Source organism: Vitis vinifera, chromosome 14, assembly GCF_030704535.1.
Source record: "Vitis vinifera cultivar Pinot Noir 40024 chromosome 14, ASM3070453v1".
In the NCBI taxonomy this organism is placed as follows: Eukaryota; Viridiplantae; Streptophyta; class Magnoliopsida; order Vitales; family Vitaceae; genus Vitis; species Vitis vinifera.
Window position 1 is genome coordinate 7,575,986 of NC_081818.1, and position 25,019 is coordinate 7,601,004.

At 29.1% G+C, this 25,019-nt stretch overlaps 2 protein-coding genes across 2 annotated transcripts; both read left to right on the forward strand.

Annotated features, from left to right (window-relative positions):
- Positions 1 to 9,379: 9,379 nt before the first annotated feature.
- On the forward strand, positions 9,380 to 10,225 carry LOC100255405 (pathogenesis-related protein PR-4). The gene is made up of 2 exons (XM_002264684.5): positions 9,380 to 9,787; positions 9,883 to 10,225. Exons 1-2 carry the CDS (start codon positions 9,527 to 9,529, stop codon positions 10,051 to 10,053), a joined length of 432 nt encoding a protein of 143 aa, XP_002264720.1. The 5' UTR covers positions 9,380 to 9,526; the 3' UTR covers positions 10,054 to 10,225.
- A 9,989-nt stretch (positions 10,226 to 20,214) lies between these two features.
- On the forward strand, positions 20,215 to 21,617 carry LOC100260476 (pathogenesis-related protein PR-4). Its single transcript, XM_002264611.5, has 2 exons — positions 20,215 to 20,708; positions 21,316 to 21,617. The coding sequence occupies exons 1-2, from the start codon at positions 20,286 to 20,288 to the stop codon at positions 21,484 to 21,486; spliced, it is 594 nt and encodes a 197-aa protein (XP_002264647.1). The 5' UTR covers positions 20,215 to 20,285; the 3' UTR covers positions 21,487 to 21,617.
- Positions 21,618 to 25,019: the final 3,402 nt, after the last annotated feature.

Consider the following 25,019-nt stretch of genomic DNA (forward strand, 5'->3'; position numbering starts at 1 on the left):
ATCTAAACCTTCTGGAACTTTTGGGTGTCTTTGCTGCAATTTGACATTTAAATGAGTGTTTGGCTTTTGGTATCTTGTTCTAGACGTATAGGAGTTGTTTCCTGAAATTTTTTTTGTAGTTAAATTCCACTCTAAGATATTTTTTTCAAAAATTGTTTTGTGATACTTCATTTTCTAACTGCATGCTGATGGTTTTATACTTTACTTGGAATTGTTATTATTTTTGGAGTCATTTGATTTATCTTAGCTCAATTTCGGTTTTGGTACTATATATTAAACATATTAAATATGTTATATAATATATACTTGTCCTAACCACTCTAGCCTTTTTTTGAGGAATCTTATAAATTATGCATGTTATCCAAGTACGCTCTCTATGACTTACTTTTCAGAATTCTATGAACATGCATGTTGTTGTGAGCCTTATTTACGCTTGATGTGATCCTTAGGTGCTTAGATGTATGCTTGGATAAAATACATGTTGTGTGTTATATTTTTATACTAAATTTGATGTTTTATGATAGCGCTTGAGAAACAATTCAGGTACACACCCTAAATCTTCTTTATGATTATGATTGGTTTTTTTTATTTGGCATGCTATTTTTTTTATTTTTTATTTTTAAATCACCTAGCATACCTAGGTATCTATAATCAACCAATTAATTGTCACATTTCCCTCAACTTAGTCAGTAGAAACCTTTGTAGGGCTTAGAGGGGTGCTACCTTTTAGAGGTACCTTCCCAATAAGTAACCTGATCCCTGAACCTAGACTTGAGTTTTTCAAATATACGTTTTTCCAAAAACTATGGAGTCACTTCTTTAAGGTTTTATTTCTTGTTTTATTTTCCCTTTTAAAATAAAATAAAATAAGTGGCGACTCCAACTTTTACAAAACCAATTTTTCACCAATAAAAATGAGTCTTGTCGATTGAGTGGGGACGCATGTGAAAAATGCTGGTCCACACATACACTATGTTACTTGTTATTTTATTCAATTCTTATTGATGATTTTACATGATAAACATGATTGTATCCTTTAAAATATAAAAATGATTTTTATACTTGTTTCCTTTAATTTCAAACATGAAAAACTCTAGCCCATGATCTTAAGGTTGTAGATGCTATGAATAACTGTGGATGACATGAATGACTGACTCTTACACTCAGGCCTCTATATACTATGACTAGCTCAAGGCTGTTATTGATTTGAAATACTCTGTATCATCAACTCAAGGCTATAGATGCTATGAATAGCTTGAGGTTGGGGGTTGAAATAATCAACTCCAGGTCGTGAGCTAAAGGCTCTAGATCCTATGAAAAAGTTAAGGCTATGTATGAGATGAACGACTCCGGGTCATGAGCTCAGGCATTTAGAGACTATAAATAGCTCAAGCCTATGGTTGACATGGAACACTCTGGTCATGACCTTAAGGCTTTAGATGCTATGCACAACTCAAGGCTATGGTTGATATGACCGAGCTCTTGTTGAGAATCAATTTGACAAGAAGATCAAAATTTTCAAAGTGACGAAGGTGAAGAATTTACTTCAAATGAATTTATAAATCATTTAACTCAGCATGACATTTCTCACCAACTTTCTTGTCCTCAAACCCCAAGACCAAATGGGTGTGTAGAGCAAAAGCACTAACATACAATTTACCTTATTAATATATTGTTTCTTTCTTGCAACAATAAAAAAAACTCCTTATTTTAAATTATTTGATAAGAATCTTGTACTCTAAATTGCAAATTTTTGTATCTCAATGATTTCCATATCTCAAATAACTATTCCTTGTGTGTGCGTTGGATATAGTCCTCTGCATAAAAGTTATAGATTCTTCCACACCTTTCTCTCATCATTAGGAAAATAATTCAAATGAACTTTTATTAATACCTCTTTGATTTCACCACTTTTTTATCTTCTCATAACACCACATCTAATTCCCCTAAAATTCTTCTATATCACAACTTGACCATTCCTTCATTTACGTCCACTTTTCCAAAAGAAATAGTTACTTCTCTCATGATCACATCATCTCCTCCTCATTGCTCTATTCAAGAAAACCAACCACCTACCTATCTCCAAGATTTCATTGGCCTCTTTATTTCCAACTCTCCAAAATCCCATGATGTTTTTCTTGTTTTCATCATTGATGCAAAAACTTACAAAACATCACTCAAATACACAAATTGTGTGATGTCATGCAAGAAGAAGTCAACACCTAACATCATAGTCACACTTGGTCACTTGTCCCACGACCACTTGATTCCAACGTTATTAGTTCTAAGTGGATTTTTCACACTAAGCTATAAGAAGATGGTACTTTCGACAAATTCAGAGCCCATTTAGTTACAAAAGATTACTCTCAAATCCCAGGTCTTGATGTTGGAGAAACACTTAAAACAATTGGACATAAAAAATGCATTTTTATATGGAGCACTCAATGAACATGTGTATATATAGGGCAACCATCAAGCTTTGTACATCCAAAACTATCAAATCATGTTAGTATTCTTCATAAATCTCTTTATAGCCTTAAACAAGTACCTCACACTTGGTTTATGAAATTCCTTCATGCCGTCTCTCTAATGGTTTTATTTGGAACAAAGCAAATTCATCATTAATATTTATTATAGCCATGGTACTAACATCATTCTTTTACTTTATTATGTAAATGGGGTAATTATCACAAATAGTGCTTCTTTTATTTCTCATCTCATCCAACGTCTCTCAAGGAGCTTGGCAAACTTCATAACTTTCTTAGCTTTGAGATTAAATATTTTCTTGGTGGACTTATCCTCTCTTAGACCAAATACACTTGTGATTCTAGTCAAAGCAAGAATGCTTGATGCCTCCAAAATTAATACCCTAACAGCTCAAGAACCCAACCTTCTTCCAAACAACAATGAGTTTTGACAAACCCTACTGAATGCCAATTATGTGGCTCACTCCAATAACTAACGTTCACTCAACTTGACCTTACTAATGTACTAAATCTTGCATGCCGACACTTTCAAAATCTATCGATGGAGGACCTTTGTGCTATAAAATGCATTTTGTGCTATATAAAATGAACTTTAACTCATAGTCTTCATTATCTATCTCAAAGCTCTCTCACCTTGAATGATGTAGATTGGGTTAGTTGTCCAACCACTAGAGGAAGCACAACAAAATTTTGCATTTTTCTTGAGTTGAATTGTGTGGTTTGGGCTTCCAAGAAGCAACCTACACTTTCATGATGTAACACTAAAGTTGAATATCGATCTTTGGCTACTGTTGCCACTGAAATCGAATATCTCTTTCTTTATGACAACACAAGTGTCATTCACTTAGTTCACAATCTAGCTCTTCATGCATGTATGAAACATATTGAGATTGACTCCCACTACATACGAGAAAAAGTTACTGTCAATGCTCTTCACATATGACATCTTCCTACCAAAAATCAAATTGCTTATATATTTAGAAAGACTTTATGGAAAGAATCTTTCTAAGTATTTTGTTACAAGCTTACCGTTCATTATCATTGTCTACCAACCTTGAGAGGGGTATCCTCACAATTTCCACAAATCAAGCCAAACAACTTCAAAAGAATTAACAATATCTCAAGAATCCAAATCTTCATAGTTAACCTCTATTATTTTCCTTAGAGCTCTTTCTCTATAAACTTTTGTATTTTCTTTTAGAAATATATATATATATATATATATATATATATATATATATATATATATATATATATATATATATTATTTTCTTTTAAATGGTACTATCTCTTTTTTATATTAATCAAAACTTAATAGTTTAATTAGTTATTGATAATTTAGATGTTTATGTAATACTTTATTTTACAAAATTAAAATTTTTTACTATGGTATTTTAATTTTATGAAATAAAAAATTTATTATTATTTACTAAAAATTCGTAAATGTAATTTTTAGTGACAAGGGTTATTTTGTTAGATAAAATAAATTCTAGTCTTTTCATATTAAGAAAAAAATTAAAAAGCTACTTCAGTTTTTTTAAATGTTTTTATTCAATGACATCTTATTCCAATTTTTCCCCATAATAAAAATAAATCTTAAATCATTCTTGACATATTAGAAAATTGATATGCAAAAGATTCATGTTTGGGATGAGAAGCCCGCTTGCCAAAAGCGAGTGACGAGCACGGCCAGTCCAGATCATGGTGTTCTCTGTTGTCACCCTCTCACCCTGCTGGAAAGGGCCGTTAATGATTTGATTGAGGTGCCTAATTATTATTGACTAATCCTGGATTGACTATTTCTTGGTAATTATCTGCAAGACAACACTTGTAGCCGCCTCCCATTTGTCGCCTTCCCAAGCCTAAGGGTACGTCCAACACACTACCAAATCTCTCCGCCATTGATTCAAGTTATGATGAGTTGCAATTGGATGCATCTCACAAACGCCGAACGCATGGATATTTCTTGTGGAGTATAAATTCCTTAATAATTTTTAAATCAATATATTATTATAATATAATATTTTTAAATATTATAATTATTAAAAATATCTTTAAAAAAAGTTACAAAATGAAAATAAATTTTTAAAGATTATGTAAGATAGATAGATATGGGCGGGGTCAGGGACTTTTGTTAGAGGTAAGCTGAAAAATATTATATTATAGTGAAGGTAATTAAGGGTAATTATTATTATTATTATTATTAAATAATTAAATAATTTTAAATATTAATTATGAAAATGTATGAAATATGAAGAATATTTAAAAAAAGTTTTAGATTTTATTCAAAACAAAAATTATCAAGAACATTTAAAGAAAATTTTCAAAATAAAATAAAAATAAAATAGAAGGAAAAACCATTAGAAATTTTCAATAATTTTAATAATTTGGTAGTCGAAACCCTTAAAATTATTTTAAAGAATTTAATCATTTTTGTTATAAATTTTGATATTTTTCAAAAGGAAAAGGTGTGCGCTTTTATTGTCTTATAACTTGATTTTATTTATTTATACCTTAATCTTATTTTTTGTACCTATGTCAAAGGTTTTTTTTTTTAATGTACTTTCAAAAGTGGGGATTAAGATTTTCATAAATATCAAATAATATCGTATTTTTTTTCCTTTTTTCAAATAACTAAATATAAGATAGTTAAAAGTCTTTTACTTAAAACTATAATTTGGTTTAAAAGTATTATTTTTTTGCTAAAACAATAAGACAAAAACTAAAACAATAATTTATGTGGTAAATTATAGCTAAAACAATAGCAGTTTAAAAGTATTATTTTTTTATAATTTGGTTAATTCCAATAAGACAAAATCATAAAAAATAAATGGGTTTAATACACTTTGCCCCTTCAACCTATCATTTGTTTTGCACATTATCCCTTTAGGTTTAAAATGAAACACATTGCACCCCATGCTTATTAAATTGCAGCACTCTACCTTAATCGTTGAACAATGTTAGCTTTAGTGGACGGAAATATCACGTGTTATGCAAGTGACTAACTAATGAATGGTAGATCTAGAGAATCCTAACCCTGAAAATATCACGTGTTATGCAAGTAATTGACTAATGAATGGTAGATCTGGAGAATCCTAACCCCGAAAAAGCCCCAAACAACTCTCAGGCTTCATCTTCGTTTGAAGCCTTAACCCATTGAAACCCTAAGGCCCCAAATACCTAATACAAACATCAAAAGGCTGAGAGTTCGATTGAAATGGATTTTAACAGCAAATCTTGTCATTCCATTAATTATAAAACATGGATTTCATAGCTTAATTCCATCAAGGCCCCAACCACAACTTCTCATCAATTCAAATTGTTCACAAAAAATACAAAACTAAACCAAATTGGGAGGGAGCCTTCATCAGATCTACAAATTTCTAGGTAACACTGGTACAAAGCTTGCCTAAAAGAACTTACACCATTTCTTTGTAGCATGATGACTAGAAGAGCCAAACAAATTGCCCATGGAATGATCATCAACCAAAACATACATTTAACCCTTTTTTGATAAACAAATACTTCATTTTCCCTTTTCTTTAGACCATTCAACAATCCAAGAATGATTTTCTTCGACCTATCATGGAGCATTGTACATGAATAATCCACATCCTCCACATCTCTTTACCAAAAATTAAACACATATAATAATAAGATGTCTACAAAGAACAAATGACCAAGAATCGATATAAAAATCAATACATTATTTATCACATCCCAAAAACCTTCTCAATTAATAGGAGGATCCTCCATTACTCTTGTAGCTATGTTTCTTCACAAAGCTCTACTTGCCAGATTCTAGTGCTTCAGATTTGTTAGGGCTTTTAGGGTTTTGATGGGTTAGGGCTTTGAATGAAAAACAAAGACAAAGCTCTCTGTTTGGGTTTTTTTGGGGTTGGGATTTTCCAAATCTACCCTTCATTACTTAGTCACGTGTACAACATATGATATTTCCATCCACTAAAACTAACACCGTTCAACGATCAAGGCAAAATGTTGCAATTTAAGAAGCATGAGGTGCAATGTGTTTGATTTTAAACTTAAAGGGGCAATGTGCAAAACATAGGATAAATTGAGGGGGCAAAGTGTATTAAACCAAAATAAATATAAAAAAAAATTGAATAAACAAGAAAAAATAAGTACTAATATCAATTGAGATTTTATTTATTTTTGTTATAAAATATGAGAATTTATCAGGAACTTGTGGGTGATCATTCATATTAATGTACATCTTTTTGTGACTTCTTATAAAAGGGTGAGACCTCTAATGAAAGTTCATCATGTTTTCTTCCTATATTCTAATTTCATTTTTTTCATTTTCTTTTCCTCCCACTTATTATTTTACAACATGTTATCAAAACGACGCTTTGAGTATGTAAGAAAAAAATAAGAATGTTCGAGATAAAAAAAAATGAGAAGAATTCATCAATAAAATTTCTTATAGGTATGTAACCTTATTTTCTTCAAACAAAATATGAAAAGTAGTATGCATTGTCTTCTATTATTATAATTTTTATTTACTTTATCTCATAGCTAGAGGTTATGTAAATCATATTTCATATAATCAAACTAAAAACTTGTAATTGTAGATATTTTAATTATTTAATAACTAAAAGCTATATAGAAAATTTTCATAACTAGAAGTTATAAAAAGTATGTACAATTCTCATAACCAAAAGTTATAGAGTAAATTACAAAATCGCAAATACATAACCGAAAGCTATGCATATGATCCATAATTACTTTTTAATTATATTATATAACTAGAAGTTATATAAAATAACATTATATAGCCAAAAGCTATATAATGAATAGTTCATAACTTGAAGCTATATACAAATTTGCAAAATGAATAATTCATAACTTGAAGCTATTTACAAATTTGGATAATGAATAATTCATAACCTGAAATTATGTACAGATCTACATAATGAATAATTCATAACCTAAAACTATGTACAAATTTGCATAATGAATAATTAATAGCTTGAAGCTATGTGCAGATTTGCACATTTTTTGTTTTGACAAAATAATCATAATTCAAAGTTATGAAAAACATTGGCTTTTAATTTTTATTTCGTATTCACGCATTTTTCATAACAAGAAATTATTGAAACAATTTTTATTAATAATTGTTTTATAGACAGAAGATATGTATACAATTTCTAATTTTCTTATGTAATCAGAAGTTATATAAAACAAAATTATCAATTAACAACTATGTAGCTAGAGGATACATGGACAATTTTTAATCTTGTTGTATAACCAAAAGTTATATCATAACATAATTGTCAAATGTTTAATGTTATTATAATATTACTGAAATTTAATTATTCATAACCTGAAACTATGAAGAAAAAGTTAGTAAATTAATAATTGTTAAAACTTGTATAACCATAAGCTATATGAAAAAATGTTTTATTATAAACTTGTATTATATAGTCAAAAGCTATACAAATATTATTACTCATAATATGAAGTTATGTAACTAAGAAAATTAATATTATTTGTACTAATCAAAAGTTATGTCAAAATTGTTAATATGTACTTTCTTATAGCTAAAAGTTATAGAGAACAAAATTGTTAACTAACAATTGTGTAGAACTTTATAAAATTCATGTAATAAAAAATTATAATGAAATATATTATAACTTGAAGCTATGATAACAAAAATATAGATAATATTTATATATTATCAAAATATTAATATTTTATACATCAAATTATACAAAGAGAAAAATGTTTGATAGTTTTTATAAATTCATATTATTAGAAGTTATGTTGTTATTAGTAGAAGTATTTACATGTAGATATAAAATTTTGGGTTGCATGAAAGTATGATATTTATACTTAATATTCTTGTGTTATAGGTAATATTTTGAAATATTTTTTTATTCTTCTCATAAAAAAATTCCCATGAAAAATGTCATGTAATAAGAATATTTTGTAAATTTGGTATATATATTTTTGTGGGTGTTGCAAATAAAATATGAGCTTGGTGCAATTTGTCAATGCTCTTTCGGGTTTTTCTCCTTGATTGTTGCAAATAAATAAATTTTCCTTTTCCTCGAGAATTTTGCAAACCAAACAAAGGTGGATTTGGACCGGCATCAAGCCTTTTTGGATCAACCCACATGTCAACCTCAAATGAACCTAATTGATGTTTAGATCAGAATTTTAAAGAACATTTATTAATTAGATTTTAATGTATGCTACGAATAATTGTTGGAAATCACAGCCGACTCACCCATGACTTGGCTGTTTCTGACTTGGAATATCTGGGCATCCATTGACTGACTTAAACAACCTACCCATATTTCTAGAAAAGTAATTAGTAAATATGATTTCTGGCACCCATTGACTGACTTAAACAATTTTTCCCCATATTTCTAGAAAAGTAATTCAAAAGGATGATTACAAAATATCAGTTGCCCATCTTGACCGCCGGTAGCATCCTCCTCACTCACAAACCACATGTTTTAATTTCTAGTACAACTCAGCCTTTTGAACAAATGATTACAAAATGTTTTAAGGTAAAAATAAAAAATAAAATGCTCTTTAAAAAGACGAGTATAATATAAAAAATAAATTTATCTTCTGAAAAGATGAGTTTGATAAAAAATAAAAAAAGTGTCGAAAAAAATCACATTTTTATATTTATTTTTTAAAATAATTGTATTTTAATAATATTTAAAGAAAAAAAGCATTTTTATTAAGAATATTTCTTTGTTAATTTTGTCTTTTTAATGAAAAAAATAAAAAGTTTTAAAATAAATTTTCCCTTCGTGGAATATGAGTTACGTGTCCCACAAGGCTGATTAACTGATTCACTCCGACACACCATGTGGAATGTTGTCCTATGAAGCTTGAAGCTTGTCCATATTTCAAACAACCCGAGTCACAATGGTTGAAAGGTCAAAAGCTCTAGGATCGTAGGATCATAATCTTCAGCCCCGAGAGCCTAATTTTTCGGGTCATCATAGGGGACTCCTCTCTATAAATTCGAGAGGTGATGAAGCAAAAATCATTCAACAAAAATGGAGAGGAGAGGCATATGCAAGGTGGTGGTGTTGCTGTCTCTAGTGGCTTGTGCCGCTGCCCAGAGCGCCAGCAATGTGAGGGCCACCTACCATTACTATAATCCGGCGCAAAATGGATGGGACTTGAACGCAGTGAGCGCCTACTGCTCCACTTGGGATGCCAGCAAGCCCTTGGCATGGCGCAGCAAGTATGGATGGACTGCCTTCTGTGGACCTTCTGGTCCTACTGGCCAAGCTGCCTGTGGCAAGTGCCTTAGTGTAAGATTCTAATTATCAAACAATCTCTCTCTCTCTCTCTCTCTCTCTCTGTATATATACATGTATATATAACCTGAACTATTTGAGGTGTGCAGGTGACAAACACTGCCACAGGAACTCAGGCAACAGTGAGAATAGTGGACCAATGCAGCAATGGAGGATTGGATTTGGATTCCGGAGTGTTCAATCAACTAGACACTAATGGGGCTGGCTACGCCAAAGGTCATCTTACAGTCAATTACCAGTTTGTGAACTGTGGTGACTAAACCACTACTCCCCTTGTTCCTAATAATAAGAGATTATGGTGCAAAAATAAATAAGCATGGAGTTAGCCGCTTCTACTGCAATAAAATGTTGTCAAACTTTGAGTTTGGCTTTGTATGAATTTGCAAGAGCAAAAAATCACATATAAATCTTTATGAATTCTGCTTTCCTCCTGCTTTCTTTTAACCAGCAAAGTTTTCCCCTTATCCCAAAGGGTTTTTAATTTTTTTTAATACTTGAAAATTTTTATCCAAAAAATTGATTTTAAGTAATAAAAAAATTGAAAACATTCTTTAAAATCATTTTCACACAAGCTCTTAGTCATGTCCAAGTATTAAAAAATTAAGAAAATCACTTTTATGTTAGTTGATACAACACGATTTGAGCATATCAATACTGAAAGGAACAGATATATTTGACAAAGAAACATCCAAAAAAAATGAAAAATTATTATCAAAATTGAAGAAAAATTGCCACCCATAATTGATGTGACCTTTTATAATAATTTATAAATTGATTATTAATATGTCAATGATGTAATGCTTTTTATTACGTCACCCGTATTTATAACAAAATCAAACTCCATAAAGCAAAATTAAGAATAAATAAAGTTTATTTTTCGTTCTCCTTAATAATAGTTTGTCGCATTTAGTCAAAAGACTTTCTTCAAATTGATAAATGGTAGTTTTTTTCATTCATACTTTCATTCGTCCATGTACAGAGTATATATAGAGGGTAATCACCATTCTAAGAATGGGAAAAAATGATACAAGGAAAGAATGATATAAGGAAATAACAACTAATATCCTAATATCTCAATTTTCCTAATATCTCAATATTCCTAGTATCTCAATATTCCTAATATCTCAATATTCATAATATCTCAACTTTCCTAATATCTAAACATTCCTAATATCTCAACACTAAATGATATAAGGAAAGAATGATATAAGGAAAGCATTCCTAATATCTCAACACTCCCCCTCAAGTTGGTGCATAGATGTCACACATGCCTAACTTGTCTAAAAATTTTGAGAACACTTGACTTGAGACAACTTTGGTAAGGATATCGGCCAATTGATCTTCTGATCGAATCTTAGGTAATTCCACAATCTTATCATCCAACTTTTCCTTAATGAAGAATTTATCCACCTCGACATGCTTTGTACGATCATGTTGTACTGGATTATGAGCAATGTCACATGCGGCTTTATTGTCACAAAACAATCGGATTGTTTGCCTAGATAGGTAAACTAAATCCTGTAAGAGGAGTCTTAGCCATAATGCCTCACAAAGTCCTAGAGTCATACCTCTAAATTCCGCTTCTGCACTTCAACGACCGACGACATTCTGCTTCTTACTTTTCCATGTCACAAGATTACCACCTACAAAGGTAAAGTAACCAGATGTAGATTGCCTATCATCCACTGCACCGGCCCAATCAGTATCAGTATATACTTCTATACTCTGATGATCAACATTTTTAGCGAACAAAATTCCCTTCCCAGGAGCATTCTTCAAATACCTCAAAATACGCATGACTGCATTCATATGTTGCTCTCCAGGATTATGCATGTATTGACTCACTGCACTCAATGCATAAGCAAGATCTGGTCTTGTATGAGCTAAGTACATTAATCTCCCCACAAGTCTCTGGTATCTTCCCTTATCGATTGATACTTGATTAGGCTCAACACACAATTTCAAACCTTCTTCTATTGGTGTATTAACAGGTTGACACAATGACTTCTTTAATTTGCACACCTTCTGACATTGCTTTTCTGACACCATGCATCCTGGTGGAAGATCCATATATACTTCTTCAGATAACTCGCCATGCATAAAGGCATTTTTCACATCGAATTGTTGTAATGGCCAATCTAGGTTTGCAGCTAAAGACAATAATACTCGAATTGTGTTGATCTTAGCTACATGTGCAAATGTCTCTGTGTAGTCAATTCCATAAGTTTGAGTGTACCATTTTGCTACCAGTCTTGCTTTAAATCGTTCAATACTACCATCTGCCTTGTACTTCACAATATAGATCCAACGACACCCAATTGGCTTCTTTCCTGGTGGACATTCTACGAGTTCCCATGTTTTATTCTTTTGCAATGATTTCATCTCTTCATTCATGGCTGCTTTCCACCTTGGATCAGCTAAGGCTTCCTGTACACTGTTAAGAATAGTTACAGTAGATAATTGATTTACAAATGACTTATTTGATTCAGACAAACGATGGGTAGACACATAGTTGCTCATGGGATATTTGACTTTAGTAGACAATTCAGATTCATATGTGGGTTTAGGAATACCTCTATTATGACGATGTGGTAACCGTTTCATGAAAGGATCATGTTCCAAATTAAGAACACCCTCAACAGACGACGATTGGTTTGGTATTTCAGTGAAGACATCTTCGGACCCAAATTGTTGACCACTCATATCCAACTCACCCACTTCCTGGTTCACTAGTTCAGATTGTCTATATTCATCTTCCTCAGAGATATGATAATCATAATTGAGAGTTTGAATTTCCTTATGGTACTCCCCCTGAAGTTTAGACTCAGATGAAAAATACATTGAATCTTCATGAAACACCACATCCATTGTAATATACATTTGTCAAGTTGGAGGATGGTAACATCGATATCCCTTTTTGTGCAATGCATATCCAACAAACACACATTGCAATGCATGGGAAGTTAACTTGGTGCGTTGGTGCTTGTGTAGATGCACAAATGCCACGCAACTAAAAACACGAGGAGGTAGATTTGGGACGGTTGGGGCAACTACGACATTAGTAAGAGCTTGGAGAGGTGTTTGAAAGTTAATTGAACTAGAAGGTACCCGATTGATCAAGTATGCGGCAGATGTGATTGCTTCTCCCAAATAAGATATCGATGTTTTGGCTGCTATCAAGGAAGCACGAACAACCTCTAACAAGTGTCGATTTTTTTGTTCAGTGACTCCATTTTGCTGGGGTGTATTGGAACAAGTAGTCTGATGAATGATGTCATGTCCTTCCAAATACTTTTGAAGATCAGAACTTTGATATTCTCCACCATTATCACTACGCAGAACCCGAACCTTTGCATTGTACTGAGTTTCAATCATTTTATGAATTTTTTTAAACAACAAGTTCACTTCATCTTTGGTCTTCATCAAGCAAAACCATGTCATTCTGGTACAATCATCAATAAAAGTAACAAACCAACGTGAGCCACTCAAAGTTGGGACTTTGGATGGGCCCCAAACATCAGAATGTATAACCATAAAAGGAAATGAACTTTTATTCAAAATTAACGGAAACGAAGCACGATGGCTTTTAACCAATTCACAAATATCACAACGGAAACCAGAAATATCACTCTTTGCAAACAAACTAGGAAACAATTTTTTAAAATAACCAAATGAAGCATGTCCTAGACGTCGATGCCACAACCAAATTTCAGACTTTTTCTTCTCCCCCTCAAATCCATCTGCCATCAAGGCTTGTTGCAACTTATTTGAATCCTTTGATTGCAAGTCCAAGTAATAGAGTTTTCCCTGTTTCATACCACAACCAATCGTCTGTCTTGTTTGGATGTCCTTAATCACACAAAATTCAGGCCAAAAAATGACAATACAAGATAAGACTGTAGTGATTTGAGAAACTGACAAAAGATTGTAATCTAAAGATGAAACAACTAAAACAGAATCCAAATTCAAAGTATCAGTAAGAGTTAAGGATCCTTCCCCAATGACTAGGGTTGTGTTACCATTGGCTGTGGAAACAATTTTTTGTGAGGAAGGTCTAAGGGGTGAAACCTGTCTAGAATCAAAAGTCATATGATCTGTAGCACCAGAATCAATTATCCATGCACTATTAATAACAGGTGTAAAAGTATTTAAAAACTTACCACCATGATCAGTAGCGGCTACCAATGCAGAGGCTTTCTCAGCAACATTAGCCTCTGTTTTTATTTCTGCAACAGTTGTAGTCGAGGTTTTCTTGGAATCCTTCTTCCGTTGATCACGATTATTATAATTAATAACAAAGTGTTGATAGCCTAAACATGATCTAAAGGTCCATGGTTCAAACCCTCGGTTCCTTATTGTTTTCCTGGTCATACCAAAAGTCGTTGCTTTGAAATTGTGGGATATCCAAACTGGTGGGACCAGTCTTATTGAAGTGAGTGCATTTGAAGGTTGACTTATCAATATTAGGGCTTGTCTTAGGATGGTTGATCGCTGTCGGACTACCATAGCGACAAAATATCCAGGATTTCAGTTCCCTAACTCTGATACCATCTTCAAATTGATAAATTGTAGTTTTTTCATTCATACTTTCATTCGTCCATGTACAAAGTATATATAGAGGGTAATCATCATTCTAAGAATAGGAAAGAATGATATAAGGAAATAATAACTAATATCCTAATATCTCAATTTTCCTAATATCTCAATATTCCTAGTATCTCAATATTCCTAATATCTCAATATTCATAATATCTCAACTTTCCTAATATCTAAACATTCCTAATATCTCAAAACTAAATGATATAAGGAAAGCATTCCTAATATCTCAACAAACTTTAACTAATTTATTTTTTTACATTTAGTCAAATTTATTTTTTTACATTTAGTCAAAACTACATGTAATTAATTTTTTTAATTTAAAAATTGAAGGAAGTGAAACTATTTTAAGGTTATTTAATTAAAAGGGTAATTGAAAATTTAATTTTGAAAATCTAACCCTTCATTTTTTTTTAGTCTTATTTTAATAAAAATGTCCTTATTGTTTTCTTGTAACAATAAAAATTTCTTTTAAAACATATTGTAAATATTTGAAACAGTTAAGGACTTTTATGTCAAAAATAGGTTACTTAAAAAAACATGAAAATTGATAAATTCATAAATATGGAGAGAATTTTATCCCTTTTAATAAATTATTTTAATATTTATTTTACTTTCTTTAAAAAAAAAACTGTAATCTATATTTATATATAAAAATTCCTACATTTTATACCAAGCTTCTATGTTTAAAAACAAAAAAAATAGAGAATACATCCAAACATCACTTTAAGTTTTATCATATTTGATTTTTCTTGACATTTTTCATGAGATTTCAAATTCTTTTTCCCTTGATCTCTACAAATATCTATAATCCAAACAAGATTTATAGTGATTTAGGGAATCCAAACACAACTTGTACTAGAGGTGTGGGACAATGAAATCGATTGGCCAATCTGGTCTTTCCTAATCCTAGCTAAGACCCTTTCTCATTCTTCCCTAATTACAAACAATTCGAGCTGGAGCGACAAGGACGGACCACCACTACTTCTTCCAGAGCCATTGATTGAATTTTCTAGAGAAGAAGGTAACATGTACAACATTAATGTGCACGGTAGAAATTCTGATTTGTGAGTGGTAATGGCGACTGCCGTCTTTTAATTAGGATTGTCAGGGGGACAAGCCTTGTTTTAATGACCAAATAGTACATCATGTTAAATGTTGATCATTAAACCTTTCCTTCAAGAATTTTCAGATCTTCAACTTACTGTCTTCTAAAGTCTTCAATCTTTGAATCTAGGCTTGAATAGCTCCTGACGATTTGAAATTCGTTTCTTTTAGGTTTTGAGAAAGTATTAAGAAAAAAAATATATTCAAGAAAATAATTTTTTTTATATTTCATTTCTATATTTTAAAATAATTTATTGATTTTGAATCAATTTTTTTTATTTTTCTTCACTTATTATTTTCTTTTACTTTTTCCCTTTATTTTATTTCCATCACATTTTTCCTCAAAATTTCCAAAAACCAAACATAGTCTTAGGGTATGTTTGGTTCCAGAGATTTTGAGAGAAAATGCAAAATAAAAAAAAACATAAAATAAAAATAGAGGAAAAAAAGTGAATGAAAATAAAAAATAAGTTTAAATTTAATAAATAATTTTTATATGTTTATTTGAACTCATTTCACTTATTTCTCTTTTTTATAACAATATTAAATAATTTAAAAACATATAAAATTTTAATCAATTTTAATTATATATATATTTTTTTTTATTTTTCACAGTAAAACAAAACATAAGATAGTATTTTTTTTTTTCTCTTTTCTTAGTATTTTTTAGTAACCATTTTTTTTTTTTTTTTTTGAGGACACACTTTTTTAGGGATTGACAAAGACATAGGGATGGTTTTTCCCTCACTTCTAATTCTTAATTAAAGTTAATGCTTGAGGAGTTTTTGACAATGATTTATATAGTTTTTTATGTTAATTTTTTTATTTTTTATTTTTTATCTTGGAGTATTGGAAGAGTATTAATGATGACAACAGGGCATATTTTTCCATGCGCCCCATCCTCCTGGGTTTAGTCCGGATTTGAGAATTCTTTTAAAACTTGAGATGGGTTCAGATATGACTTTATCCCATCCCGTCCAATTATGTATAATATTAAATAAAAAAATATTTTAATTGATGTTTTTCATTTTCAACTTTTTTTCATATATATATAATATCACTTTTCATAAAAAGAAATTATAAACATTTATAATATTTATTTAGTTATAAACTGTGTTTATTTTTAATAGAATCTAAATTTTAAAAGTAGAAAAAAATTAAAAATTGAAAAAAAAAAATTAAACAAGGCAAACCTGCCTTGTTTAAAAAAAAATTGTTGATAGGGACGACAATTAATTTAAATAAACAAGAAGGGTGGGATGGAGTGAGCCATCTCGGACTCACCATTTTGTCATCCCTAAAGAGTATACTTAGATAATTTTAAAATTATTTTTAATGAAAACTAATATTTATCTTTTTAACTATCAAATTCACAATTTTATTTACTAGAATGGTTTACTTACTTCATTTAATTTGAAGATAATTTATTTTACTCCAATATGGTTCCCATGTGGAATAAATTTTAATCTAATTTAAGGGAATTATTGTGTAAGGATAAATTTTATTTTGTCACTATCTCATATTATAAGTATGTAACATAGTAATTTTTTTAAAAAATATTTGGATAAAAGATGAAATAATTTTGTAAATTTAGTCCTTCCCATGTTTTTTTTTTTAAAGTATCTCATTTTTTACATAAATGTAATTTGTCATTTGTCATTTGAAGTATTTACACGTAAATTTTTTTTTTTTAAATGTTATTTCTACAAGAAAATAATGAAGACAATTTTACCCAAATAAAACTAAAAAAATGATAAAAGGTTAAATTTCAAAAATTGGGTTTTTAAATACTTTTTTAAGCAAATAACCCTTTTTTATTTGGCCATGAATTAACATATGTTATTTCATAAGTTGTCCTTGGATTACACTTAGGTGGTTAATAAATGAAGAATTTAAAAATAAATGAGTATTAATTTAACTAAAGTTTATCACATTTGATGTTTCTTCATATTTTAAATGTGAGATTTTGGATGATCTTTTCCCTCTGCAACCCAAACAAGATTTTAGGGATTTAGAGAATCCAACACAGCTTTGTACCGATTTTCATAGATGTGGTCATATGCAGGTAGGGTGGGACAATGAACCCACCAGTCTGACTTTTCCTAGCCAGGGACCTTTCTCATTCTTCGCTAACTACAAACAAATCTAGCTGGAATGATAGAGACCATAGATGCTTCTTCCACATCCATTCATTGAATTGTTTTTAATATTTCATGAAGAATTATGTTTTAAGGTGAGACCCGATAATTGATCCAACATCCTCGTATCCTTATATTTGAGTTCAAGACCTAATGGTGAATTGAAAGTTAAATCGAAGAACATTAATTTTCAAAATTTCTTAAATTGCCTTTATGGAAGAAGGAAAAAAAAAAAAAATTATGTTTCCACCTCTCTTTCATTCTCTCTCTCCATTCACTTTCTCTCTTGTTCGTTCACCTCGCCTTTCTCTCACATATTTATTCGTCGGAGTCATGGGATCATGTAGATTGTTGCTAGTTGAGGAGGTGGCACCATTTCCATCATTCATTGTTCTCCCAAAAATCATATCCAACCAATTAAATATTGGAGATGAATAGTTAAAAACTATTATTACCAAATGCATTTTTTAAATAACTCATAAGTGTTTTTTGTCTATAGAATATATAATAAATATTTTTTATAAACACCTCATAAAATATTATTATTATTCTTATTCTTATTCTTTATATATATATATATATATAAACTATTTTTTTATATAAATATTTTTAAGATTATAAACAGTTATTTAAATATTTTCTTTATTTAAGGTTACATTTATTTCATGCAAAGAGGTATATAAAGAGAATATAATGGAGCACAAATTAGATGAAAATCACCTTAAATAGGGATTTAATAGAAAACATGAAATTATGAGAAAAAAAATAAATGAAATTTAAGATAAAGAATCTAAGAAAATAAATTAAAACTAATGACATAAAAATCATAAAATCTTCAAAATTATAATTACAACTAAAAATTTTAAATTTAATAACTCGATAATTTAAATTAATGATTTTTCTATTAAAAAAAAGTACAAATGTTACAAAAATATTTTTCGTTCATTTTTAATTCTATTTAAATATGAATTTTTAATCTCCGCTAAAATTATTTTTATAAAGGTAAAATAGTAATATATATGTAATAAACACTTTAAATATGATTAATTTTAATTTTATTTTCTATGTTTTAATTTTGGTAGAGAAGGTCTTAATGACATAGTTTAATGAAAAATATTGATAATTTGTCTTCAACAGTTATTATATGTTGTTTATATTGTTTTAAGTCATTTGAAACAATAACACTAATGTGTTATTCATTTACGTCAATTTGATTTCACAAAAAATGTAGGACCTAAATATTGTGGTTAATCCTCCTTCATCGGGGATGAAAATATGCTAAGAAATAATATTGTTAAAACTACTTATATGAAATATGCAATTACAAATTTTGGATAATGAAATTTAAAATTCGAATTGAAATAATTTTAGATGACAAGAAAAAAAATGGTTCAAAATCGATTAAAATTCTACACAAATAGTAGTTTTGTACATCCCTTGTACAATTAATACATTTACATCGAACCGTTAATGTAACATTTTTGCACAATGGTGCAAATTTCATATATTTGTATGAATAATGTATTCATATAGATATGTGGATCATGTTTCCAATAATTTGGTTCAAAAAAAGGTGAAAGACTTAAAAGAATAAATTTTTTCTCCAAATATTATTAATGAGGTAAGTATTAAAATTATCGTACGTAAATTAAATAAAGACTATAAGATGGGTGTGTGATGAAGGAACGTGTAACATGAGAGTGTAATGGGGTGATAAGAAAAAAAATGGATTGATCGAAATCCTTCAATAAAAGTATTTGTTACATCTCACATTAGATAAAAGAGAAATTTTTTGGCATTATATAAATATGAGTCGTTACATTAATCCTCTTTAATATTTTTTATATTATAATCAAATATGAAAAATCATTTGCAAATCAAATTTCTAGGCTTTAGTAATTTAATTAGATCAAAAATTAATATTCATGTCTGAAACTTGCACGTGCCTCGCATTTAATATTTTGTGAGCCATAGTTATGACGTGTATAATCAATGAATCGATAAATGTACATGTCTAGAGCATCGGTAGTGGAGATAGACTATACTTTATGACAACACATTTTAATTGCCCATTTTGAATTAATTTTAATTATAAATTTCAATGTAATGATTTTTTTGCTTCTTAAAAATATGTTTGATTTAAAAAAAAATCAAAAAAAAAATGAAAGAAAATATCAGTGAAAGAAAGTTTAAAAATAGATCTAAAATTAATAAATTTTCTTTATAATTTATTTTAACTTTTTTTTATATATAAAAATTCAATAATTTGAAAATATATAAAATTTTAATTAATTTTAATTATATTTTATTTTCTTTTGTATTTTTATAATAAAATTAAAAAAAAAAATCATTTTTTAATGCTTTTTCAGAAACCAAAAATAGCTTTAAAAAAAGGATGTTAGTTCTCATGTTGACATTCAAACAAATAGCTATCTCAAGACCATTGAATATGTCTTAATTGGCTTATCCAGAAGGTTTTATTTCATCCACCCAAAGTGGGTTGTTGCCCCCACTAACTCGTCCCTATTACATTCAACTCATGGATATGAAATTCAAATTGAATTCCATAACCTCTACCTCACATCCTTTTCAAACCACAAGCCACTTCCATATAAACTCAGTGCTGATACACCAAAAATCATACAACCAAAATGGAGGGGAAAATCATATACATGGTGGCGGTGCTGCTATCTTTAGTGGCTTGTGCCGCAGCCCAACAGTGCGGCCGCCAGGCCGGTGGCCGGACTTGTGCCAACAACCTCTGCTGCAGTCAGTATGGCTACTGCGGAACAACGGCTGAGTACTGTTCTCCATCCCAAAGCTGTCAAAGTAACTGCCAATCCGGCGGAGGTAGCAGTGGTGGCGGCGGCACAGGTGCTAGTGCAAGTAACGTGAGGGCTACTTACCATTACTACAATCCGGAGCAACATGGATGGGACTTGAATGCAGTGAGCGCCTACTGCGCCACTTGGGATGCCAACAAGTCCTTGGCATGGCGCAGCAAGTATGGGTGGACTGCTTTTTGTGGACCTGCTGGCCCTACTGGCCAAGCTGCCTGTGGCAAGTGCTTGAAGGTAAGATCAATCATATGAAACCGGTTCCTCAATTTCTCATGTATGTTTGTTTTTTCTTAACATTTTGTTGAAATTTATATGTTTTTATAAAATTTAATCACATTTAGTGTGATATCCCACGTTGAATAAGTACGAGCTTATTTTAATCTTGTACACACATTTTAAAATCGTGAGGTTCATTTGGATGAACAGCAGACTACATGGATGAATACGGGTTTTGAAATCTTTATAATAAAAATTTTCAAGTGTGAGAAATATTAAAAACACTTTATAAACTTACCATCAAACACATTCTAAACTTGTTTATAAATAGTACCATGATTGCTTAATCTAATCATTCTTTCTCGAAGTGCTGGAGCTTCTCCATACCTCTGTTATTTGTTTTCCGGGTCAAATTCTTCTTGGTATCCATCTCTATCCTGAATTTGGAGGGTCCAGTAGCGAGAAACTCTAGTAATTTCTTAGAAAAAAAGAAACTATTAGTAATTAAAGCCAGTAATTCAAACTACAATATCTTTCGCAAATATTTATTTAGACAACAATTTTATTTTTATCCTACAAATTTTAATTTTGATAGCGACTTTATGTGAACTGGCCATAATTGCAGGTCACAAATACTGGCACGGGGACACAAGCAACAGTGAGAATTGTGGATCAATGCAGCAATGGAGGACTGGATTTGGATGTCGCAGTATTCAACCAACTGGACACTAATGGGGTTGGCTATCTCCAAGGTCACCTTATAGTCAACTACCAGTTCGTGGACTGTGGTGATTAAATCACTACTCTTCTTATTGGTATGATCAAATAGTAAGAGATCTTGTCACCAAGAGAAATAAACATGAAGCGAATAGCTTTGTGGAATATTTAATAAAATGATGTCAAGTCTAAGCTTGACTTCACCCTAAATATGCAAGAGACGTTGAAAAATTACACCATCTGTCTACCACAAGCTTTCATATCCATATCACAACAAACTAATATAAGTTAATCCTTTAGCTTCTTCAACTATCATCATTGGATTGATTCTTCAAATTAGACTTCCCGATACCCATCCAAGTCGAGGAATAAATAATTCTTAGAATAATCAATACATGTAGGTCATGTTTGATACATGATAATGAGGAATGAGAATGATTTTTTTTTTTTTTTCAGATCTATTTTTTTAAAATATAAATTAATTTGATAATTCTAATTCTTGTATTTGGATGTATATAAAAATATAAGATTAAAATGATTATTTATTTCGGTTTTAATATTAAGTAACAAAACAACAAGAATGAGAGTTAAAAAAAAAGGGAAATAAATTGAAAATAATATTTATACATATAGTTGAATGAAAATAATATTTTATTTTCATTCAAAAAAAAAAAAAACTCCCACATTATATATAGTTTAAAATAATTAAAAAAAAAACATTTTTTTTGCTAAATAATAAACCTATTTTAGCTTATGATTTAAAAACATTTAAAAAAAATTAATACTATTGTTTGGTTGTTGTTATTAAGAAACAATTTTTAAAAAATAATAAGTTTAATCATTTTTAAAAATAGTATTAACCATTATTAATTTTAAATTATTATTATTATTTATTTTTAACAAAATAAATCAATTATGCTTTTATAAGATGTTAATATCCATATTTTTTTATAATATTTATTAAAAATATATAATTTATGATTTTATTATAATATTACTATTAATATTTTATTAAAAATATTTTTAAATTTATTTGTAATTAAAAAAATTAATAAGACTTGAATTAAATTTATTTTATATTATATAAATTAAATTTATAATTTGTTTATTAAAAAATCAAAATAATAATGATTTTTATAAACAACTCAACCAAAAAAGTTTTTGGTTTTTTAAATGTTTAAAAAGTGTTTTTAAAAAATAACTTGTATAAAGGAATCAAAATACCTTCATTCTAAGAATGAACTGAAATCCACTTTTAAATGAAATTTTATTTGTTTTGTTATCATTAGTAACTTCATTCTTATCATCACTTAAATTATTCAAACAAATAAATGAATGAGAAAATGAATAAGATGATCATTCCTGACCTCATTCCCACATACCAAACATAGTTGCAGTGAAATTGTACTAAAAAAATTCATTACATAAAAACTTGCTCTTATACTAAAATGTTGATTACAATAGACACGATCAAAATGGTAATGAAGTACAATTCATCGACTATTTCACTAACAAAAATGTATATCATCATATATGAAATTGGTGAACTTGCTATTACACTAAAATTCATTTTTTTTAGGGAGAACTGTGTTTTGGGCCCAACTGAGCCCAAAAATTAACATTTGGTCCATATATCATGCATATTTAAGCACAATACCCAAACAAAGTATGAAAATTAAGATGAAGGATATTATATTTCATTAATCCTTAAAATGCCCTTAACCCTTACATAGGCACAAGTGACTGTGAATTTCAAATTTTTTGTGTTTTTTTTCCCTTTTCTATTCCCTATTAAGTATTACTCATTTCTAATTTTTTTTTCTTTTTTTTCCAATCTATATTTCTATTTTATGTCAAATAAAAAATAATAATATTTTTTTGTTTTTCATTTTTAAAGATATTGAATCTTTTTGCTCTTATTATAAGCAATGATAAAAATTTTGGGATTTTTCATCCAAATATTTTTTATCTTTTTTTATTTATCTTTTAGTTTAATTTTCATTTTTTATTTTAAATTTATATTACCCTTTCATTTATATTTTTCTCTTATTTTTAATTATTTTTTATATTTTCTAAATTAACCATATTTTAAAAAAATTTAAAATTAATTATCACTTCACTTTATTATATATATCCTTTTAGCTTTTTAATTTTTAATATTTTTATTTTAAAATTTTTAAAAAGATAAATTTATTGAAAAAAATAACTAAGATATGAAGTTCTAAGATTATATTAATAATTTTTCTTATCTAGATAGACTAATGCAAAGTATTTTGACTCACAACAGGAAAATTGTCAATACAATTTTTTAGTTAAACTTTAGAAATTAAATTTCAAATAAAATATATTATATAAAATTTTATCTAAAAATTATTGAAAGTAGTATTTAATTTTTTTATTAACTTTCAAACTTATCTAATTTTTTACTTGAAAAGTAATAGAACATGTTTACAAAAAAAAAAATTAGTTTTCATTTTTTAAATAAATGAGTATAAATATATTAAAAGAATTAAAGATAATCTTAGTAAAAAATTTGATAAATATGATTATAATTTTAAATATAGATTCATTTGGATAAAATTTTACAAAAAAAAAAGTAGTGGAAAGAAAGAACATTGCTAAAACTACAAAAACAAAATATGCAATTACAAAATTTTGATGATGAAATTTAAAAATAAAATTCGAAACAATTCTTGAGTGAGAGAATTTGAGTGGGGGAAAAATCTTTGAGTGGAAAAAAATGGGAAAGTTTTTCAAAATCACTTAAAATCCTTAACAAAAAGTAGTCTTGTACACCCTTGTATAATTAGTAAATTTGTCTTGTACAGTTAGTGTGATACCTTTGTACAATAACTCAAATTTCATACATCATCTCATAAATATCTGACAATAGATCGGTTAACCATGTTTGCATTGGTTTGATTTTAAAAAAGAAGAAAAATTGTTGTATAATTTTGTTTTACAATCATCATAGGTGAGATACCTATTCAAATGACCATATACAAGTTAGATAAAGTGCATGAGATGAATGTATGCTTAACCAATATGTGTAAAGAATGTCATTTATCATCAGTTAGGGGAAATAAACAAATAAATTTTTTAGAATCACTTAAAATCTTTCACAAATAGTAGTCTTGTACACCCTTGTACAATTAGTATATTTGTCATGTACACTTAGTGTAAATACATTGTACAATGACTCAAATTCCATATACCCCCTACTCAATGTGTAACCATAGGTAGGTTAACCATGTTTTCATTGGTTTGTTTCAAAAAATAGTGGAAGATGGAAAAACAAAATTTTCTCTCAAACATCATTAGTGGGATAAGTATTTGAATTATTATGTGCAAGTTAAATAAAGTGCATAAGATGAGTATGTAATAGAGGAATGTGTACCTTAAGAGTGTGCAATCCTTATATGACAAGACAAAAAAAGAAAAGTTGTCCAAAATTGATTAAAATCCTTCACAAATGATAGCCTTGTATACCCCTTGTATAGTGAGAACATTTGTTTTGTACAGTTAAAACATTTGTCTTGTCCAATTAAACATTTACCTTGTACAGTTAGTATAACACCCTTGTACAATGGTGCAAATTTCATCCATATGCAT

Coding starts and splice junctions, on each gene's coding strand:
- LOC100260476 (XM_002264611.5), top strand. CDS start 20,286: ATGGAGGGGAAAATCATATACATGGTGGCGGTGCTGCTATCTTTAGTG. Junction 20,709..21,315: donor CCTGTGGCAAGTGCTTGAAG/GTAAGATCAATC, acceptor CCATAATTGCAG/GTCACAAATACTGGCACGGG.
- LOC100255405 (XM_002264684.5), top strand. CDS start 9,527: ATGGAGAGGAGAGGCATATGCAAGGTGGTGGTGTTGCTGTCTCTAGTG. Junction 9,788..9,882: donor CCTGTGGCAAGTGCCTTAGT/GTAAGATTCTAA, acceptor TGAGGTGTGCAG/GTGACAAACACTGCCACAGG.